The sequence below is a fragment of the Protopterus annectens genome, chromosome 1.part0, assembly GCF_019279795.1.
Source record: "Protopterus annectens isolate FY-2018-M chromosome 1.part0, PAN1.0, whole genome shotgun sequence".
In the NCBI taxonomy this organism is placed as follows: domain Eukaryota; kingdom Metazoa; phylum Chordata; order Ceratodontiformes; family Protopteridae; genus Protopterus; species Protopterus annectens.
The window spans coordinates 1,756,875,313-1,756,882,253 of record NC_056725.1 but is presented as its reverse complement, the minus strand read 5'-3'; the positions used below and the strand labels follow the sequence as shown (position 1 = coordinate 1,756,882,253).

Genomic DNA, 6,941 nt, shown 5'->3' with positions numbered 1-6,941 from the left:
ATTGCGAATTAATGCTTGACTGTAATTGTATCAGCTGAATTGTTGTCAGTTTAATAAGGCATCATTGCTGGAACTCAACTATGAAGTATGTTCTGGGTACCAGTTTAATTGCATGAAATTTACCCTAGCACATTAAATATGTTTTGAGATATGACTTTTTAAAACTTGTACAGTGTGAACAAATCTAGTGTTTTTAAAACCAAAACCAAACCTGAAGGAACAGAGGAACAACACTGCACAATATTATAATGTGCAGTGTTATTCCTCTGTTCCTTCAGGTGTGGTTGTTGGTTTTATTTTACATTTGGACGGTGCCACATATTGTCTGTGTCCTTTTTTTTATTGTTGGGAGTACATGCAGTGTTTTACTTACTAACCTCCTTGTCTGCCTTTGACCTGGACTGTTGCTTTTGTCTGTACTAGGTTAATAGATAACATCAACATCTTTTGCCATTGCAGTGAAACATGCACCCTCACAGTGCAAAAAAAATACATGTAACCATGCCTAGATTAGCTTATCAACAACCCTCATATAAAAAGCACATAGCACTTGCAATTATTATAATACAATTTTAAATAGTGTCAGTACTGCTTAACAGTGTTTAGTATCTTACTTTGTCTTGTATGTCCCGAGCATTAGACAGGAATTTATAATCCTACAGCAGTCTGTATGTTTTCACTGAGCTAGTCCTTGTATAACAGTTTTAATTTCTTGAAGGTAATCTGATTTGAGTTCCCTCTTTCTCTTATATTCTTCTTCCACGCAACATTTTTTGTGATATTATCTATGCATATAATTCACTGTTGCAACTGCAATTGGTATTTATCTGCTCTAATCACCCAGCAGCAACTGTGAAAGGTCTTTTGGATCGACCCACCTATTTGGTAAACAAATATGTTGTTTACTTTATGTAATGCCTAGGAATACAGAGGCGAATGTGAACAAAGGGAGTTTGTGATGTCCATTAAAATGGAATTTCTTATTTGTACGAACAGAACCATTGTTGCAGGACACAGAACATTTCTGCACAGTCACAATTATGTTTGATAATCAACATTTCTGCACAGTCAGTTATGTTTGACAACCAGTTATTTACATTCTTTGTAGAATGCAAAAAGCAGAACTTCCATGTACACTGTCATACTAGTGTGGTTCATTTGTATGCTGCTCTTTTGCAATGAACCTTAGCCACTTTCACAGAAGTCCCATATTAGGATGGCATTCATCCAAGAATTCAGCTGAAAATTGCTGAACACTGAGAAATACATAAGATGATCTTGTTAAGCGAACTGGATTAACGTGAAAGAATATAAGGACACATTGACTGATTAAGCTGACAACAGAACCTTATAAAAATCCCCTCAAAAAACATTTTACTTAATTAGAAGATAAATAATATACAAGCTTCCAAACTTTATTTACAAAAAATGCATTTAATTAAAAATATTTTAATTACACTAATCTGTTAAAGCATATATTTTCACTTACACTTACTTATAGAACATCTGTATATACAAAACTGAAAAAATGTCACTCACTATACAACATAATGTCCTTTCGGGGAATAGAATATCCCCGTGCCCCTTGCAGTCATCTATCTGAAACAATAGATGTCAGAATTCATCTACAGTTCTGTGGTAGATTAGTAAAGCTTTGTGAATCAGCTCTGCTGAGGATTAAACTAATACTTTTACTTCTACAGCTCTTTGACTCCTGCCCTTCTTTATTCCATTCACCCCCTTTCAAGCGTTCTCGTTCATTCATCATTTGGGTCCTAGGATTTGTTATAGAAAAGTGTGTCAATTACAACACTGTGATGGTTGAGATGGGGGAACCCAGTTTGCAGTCAGGAAAATGTCCAAACACACAGGTTAGGTATTTGTTCATACTTTTCATGGATGGTGGTTCTGGAGTCTTCCTCTCTTCTGCGGTGTTCCCTCTCAGTTTTTTCTCCTTCCCTCTGCTCTTCTTGCTCCATTCTCAGCCTGCTGCACACACCTGTGAAAGAGCAGTGAACAGGGGAAATGTGTAAACTGCCGAGTTCCAGACTGGCTGGTGCCAGTAGCCAAACAAAAGACACGCATGATCAACAACTCCACACAAACCAAATCAAACAAGTAGCAAGGACATGAGTTTCAATTCAAGTACTTAGGCTGTCTAGTAAACAGTATTTCTCCACAACTAACACACACACACTTTGATAATTCATTGTAGATGTGTTTTACAGGTTTCTAAATAAAACTCAGTGCGTCTGTGTAAGCTTGTTCACAACAAATATTTCAATGTCATGATTAATTTTATTTCTTAAAATGTCAAAATGTCATACGGTAATCCCGTTTTTAAATTCTTCAACGAAATGCGTGGCTAATCTATGCATTTACAGGAACTAGAAGGGCATCCTGAAAAACATTCTTTAAAACACTGCAATGTCCATTTCTAAGTAGAAAATATTCTGAACATTTTATAAATGTATTTAAGTCCTACCTTCTAAACAATTTCTGTACATATGAAATCCTATATTAAGCCTTTGGAATCTTGTTTTATAAATGGTATTAGTCTGAATTGTTATTCTCAGTCCGTTAAATTCCCAGTCCTAACTCTCTCCATATGGACTACTCAGTTTAAAGAGGAGCATCTTTATGGCGCCATTGGTTTATTAACAGTTACCCTGTACCTTTGCAATATTCCATGTCTTTAAATCAATTACGTAATCCTCAAAAAAGTTAATAACGGCTTAATCGTAAAATACACTGTCCTGGTACTGCGTCTGTCCGCCACTGAGGCCATAAGAACTGCGTTGACAAATTAAATGAATATGTCCTTTTCTTGAAAGACCCCAGCCAGCTAAACATGTACATATACTTACAGGTTGGTTAAAACAATCTAAACTCTTAGCTCATCAATCGCCCCCACACATTCTGCGGTGATACACTAAAACAGTAACAGTTGTGTTGTGTGTAAATTACACTCACCTTCTACGTAGTTCAACGGCATAAGATACTGTCAATCTGATTTTTCACAACAGAGCCATCCTGGTGAGAAACGTAAAATACAATTAACATGTTTTACTAATGGATTACAGTACTATTTGTTCTAGCACATGCTACAGTGTTACTATTTCTACTATTTTTCAAACAAGAATTAGACGTAGGAAGAGCTTGAAATTGTATGATACAAACAATGACACCGTTTATAATTTTTTAAAAACACAAAGGAAATAAATGCCACACTCCAGAGACTATGCCTAGTGTCAAAAAACAAACACTGAAAGCCTACAGCTAGATCGCCACACTAGTTCAGCTGCTACAGTTACTACAATGTATATTACCCCTGGCTGCAATCCATCCTTATAATGACCCGTTTTACGTTTATTTTCTATTTTGTTTAACATTAAGCATTCATTAAGTTGACTGGGCTATTCTGCTATTCAGTTTTGGTTGCAAGAAATCATTACTCAAAGATTTTTTTTATTTTTTTTCCATATCTTCAAATAGATTGAACCATAAATAGCGAAACATAAAATAATAGAACATAATCGAATAGTCAACTCTTTACAAAAGAAACTATAAGACTCATTCCCGCTTCTACTACAAAATCTAGGCCACAGATATTGAAGTCCCCCATGACAGCTAGAAGAATATCGTCATGCAGGTGGACTTACTTATTACACTTTGCTGACCGGGTTACCTACTCCAGGGTGAACCCCCTTTTCTAAAGGGACCAGGGAGAAGTCACAACTGGCCCTCTAGTTGGTATCAGCAAACACATCTTGAAATACTTACATTGTCTTGTCTGGTACAGTGTGGGTCTTGAATTTTCTTATCAGTACACTTTACATTTGCTAGTCAATTTTTGTTTCGCTTTTAAGAAAAAGAAGTGCACTAAAAAATAAGACGGTTCGTAGTTTAATGGAAACGGGCCATCCAACAGCAACATCTTTACTACTTGTCTGCATTTTTCAGATAAGTGGTTAAGGATATTGCCGGTGGATGAAAGTCTTTTTTTTTTTCCTGTCTGTAACAAAACACACGCCCGGCTACCTCTGTGGTTTAATTTAATATATTGCGAGCAATGCAGCTTATTCTCTGGCTATATAGTATTTCATCGTTACTAGTCATGCTACATCACGGTAAATAAAATAATAATATGCGCATTCTTCGTTTATACAGCAATTCAAATTAAATCACCAGCTGCCCCCACGGTCCTCTTTTAACTAGTATGTTCATTAATCCGCACATATCCTGTCAGGATCACAAAGCTATTGTAAATTAGCAGTTCTAGAGCAGTGGCAATCAGTACAGCAGATACCAGCAGCACCCCCAGCTCTACTTACCAAGTCAGTGTTGAGTGCTGTGAGAGGTGTGCGAGGGGCGGCGGCTGCCACTGCTGGACGGCCCTCCTGTTGCCTAAGCAGCGCTGGATGCGTCTCCAAAGCTAACTGCAAATCCAGAATGTAGTCGATCACATGCTGCAAAATCTCCACTTTACTCACTTTCTTGTTTGGAGGAATGGTGGGGACCAGTCGTTTAAGGCGACTGTAGCAGTCGTTCATATCGTATTGTAAACAGAGGGAGTCCTCATCTTCCATTTTACACCTGGCAATGCTCAGGCTGTGCTCCGACAAGCACCGCAGGGGCAGCTCACAGCAGCCCGGAGACGACGAGGTTTTCTTTGGGGGAGGCACTGGGCTGACAGCTTTCATTTTCAGGTGGGTTAGCTCAATTGCTTTGACCAGACAGCAGTATTAATTGGTGACTCTAGATGGCAAACCTTGCAGGATCTGTTCCTATTGAGTCTTGCAAGATCAGTGCTTCAAATGCGTTAACAACAACAGCAAACCTTGCTTCTGCTACCAGCAGTTCAGCTGTGATGCGAAGCAATCGTGCAAGACCTTTAAATTATACAACAAATGACAAACAAACAAAATCCCCACGCTCTGTTCAACATCGCAGGAGTTAGAGCAATTTATACCTGGAATGGGCGGGTTACTCTCCCTTTGTTCAGCCAACAGCGGCCAATGAATTGCGCTCGTTCGGCCAAGTACTACCCTAATACCAATGGGCAAGAGGCTCTGCATGGGATGTAGCGGTTGGTCCCCAACCTACGTCTGTCAACTGAGGAGTGAAAGTGACAGCCCTTGGGATGGAGGAATGCAGTTGGAATCCTGCAACATCAAAATGAAAACACTTAATTGGAGCGACAGCATTCTTTACAACGTGCAGCTTTTTGAAGTCTTCTGCTAATGCATAGTTTATTTTATTAATTCATATTCTTATTCTGAAGATGCAAACTTAAAAGCTGTTATCAGCTCTCATAAATAACCTTCAGACACCGTACCAGAGCTGGATTTCCATTGTCCATTTTTGTAATTGGAAAATTATGTAGGCTGCAAACTGTTAGGGGGGAAATGTGCTCATTAAATTCACTATTTTAGTCATCTGAACGCACGATGACTTAATGCAACTGAAGTCACATTTTCAGACATTCTTAGTGTTGCAGAATACAGTTACAGCAGCGTTTTAGGAAAACAGAAGCTTTATTTGTTACTCACAATAGTTAGCAGTTTTAGCACGTGTCGTCTGATGGTTGTGTTATGTAGCCTATCATATATAAAATAAACAATACTATTAACTTTACAATCAAAATCTAAACAGAGGAAAAGCAAACAGTGTTGAAAAAAGCTTAACTAGTCCTCTCCATTCAGTAAGTGAAGTTCTGTATTTTCCTCTGATGATCCCAGGATTCTGTATTTTTTTACCATAATGTACTACACAATTATCACATATTCTGAGCAGATCTACACATGAAAATCATGCTTGATAGCTGTATATGCATCACGTATTAGAAGCATAATAGCTTAAAGTACATTCACACTTCATTCTACAGACGTCTTTATGATTTATTTACGAGGAAGAACCGTATAACATTACCGCGTTGGCCTACTAATACCTCCATAAATATTAATACGTACATTATTGATGAGACCCGAACATGATCCGACAGCAAAATGCAAATGTGAATGTATATTATCAAGCGCCATCCCTCAATAATATCGCTGAAGTACTGGGCAAGAGAGTGAGTCTGTATAGGACATGATTTAGCCAAACATAATTGAGAAGATTACCAGAATGATGTGTTTTGTTTATTTTGCTCCAGTTCTTTATAGTCTAATTAAATCTTCTGTTGAAGAGAGGTGTGTTGTGACTGTGCAATAGCATCAGCAGCTAAAACAAATGCAACATATGTATTCTAAATATCATATATAAAATCAAAAGCTAGAAATCCATCCCCTATATAATAGGCGGCAATACCTCACACTTGTTAAGATGAAGTTACTTGTCTTCTTGCTAGTAACCCTGCTTTATAAACAGCTTCCCACCAGGAAGCTATGTCAGACATGGCATGAATGACATACATGACCTCTGAGGCGATGTGCATAATTGCATTTAAGGAATACTTAAAATGACACCAGTGTACAAAAGAGCTTGGATAATGCAGGTTGTGTTAATATCAACTGAGTATGATTAAGTAACATTTTCAAATATTATTTATGGACTTCAAACAGCCCTTAAAAAAATGAATACCATAGCTCTCAACCAATCAGGGGCAAATCTCGACAAAACCAAGGACACATCCAGAAATAATCAGGGACACTTAAAATATTAACACTATTAACCTGAGATATTGACAGAATAAGAGAACAGCAGTTAATATGCATTTTCTGAAGTAAAAGAAGCTTATAAATACATTTATTGTCATTATTTATTGAGTAATTCACCACCTTTTCTAAAAAGGTAACACGTTTTAGAAGGGATTAAGAGAGATAGTGCTAAAATTTGAGTCAAAATTAGGGACATCCCTGAAAATCAGGAACAGTTGAGAGGTATGCACAGACAACAGCGATCTAATTAAACCAATGAAATGTTTTGTGTGTGTGTGT

General features: G+C 37.5%; 1 protein-coding gene across 1 annotated transcript; it reads right to left on the bottom strand.

Moving 5' to 3' along the window:
- Positions 1-1,414: 1,414 nt before the first annotated feature.
- On the bottom strand, positions 1,415-4,959 carry ID4 (inhibitor of DNA binding 4, HLH protein). Its single transcript, XM_044069096.1, has 3 exons — positions 4,335-4,959; positions 2,974-3,033; positions 1,415-1,999 (listed from the first exon to the last, which is right to left on the bottom strand). The coding sequence occupies exons 1-2, from the start codon at positions 4,701-4,703 to the stop codon at positions 2,986-2,988; spliced, it is 417 nt and encodes a 138-aa protein (XP_043925031.1). The 5' UTR covers positions 4,704-4,959; the 3' UTR covers positions 1,415-1,999; positions 2,974-2,985.
- Positions 4,960-6,941: the final 1,982 nt, after the last annotated feature.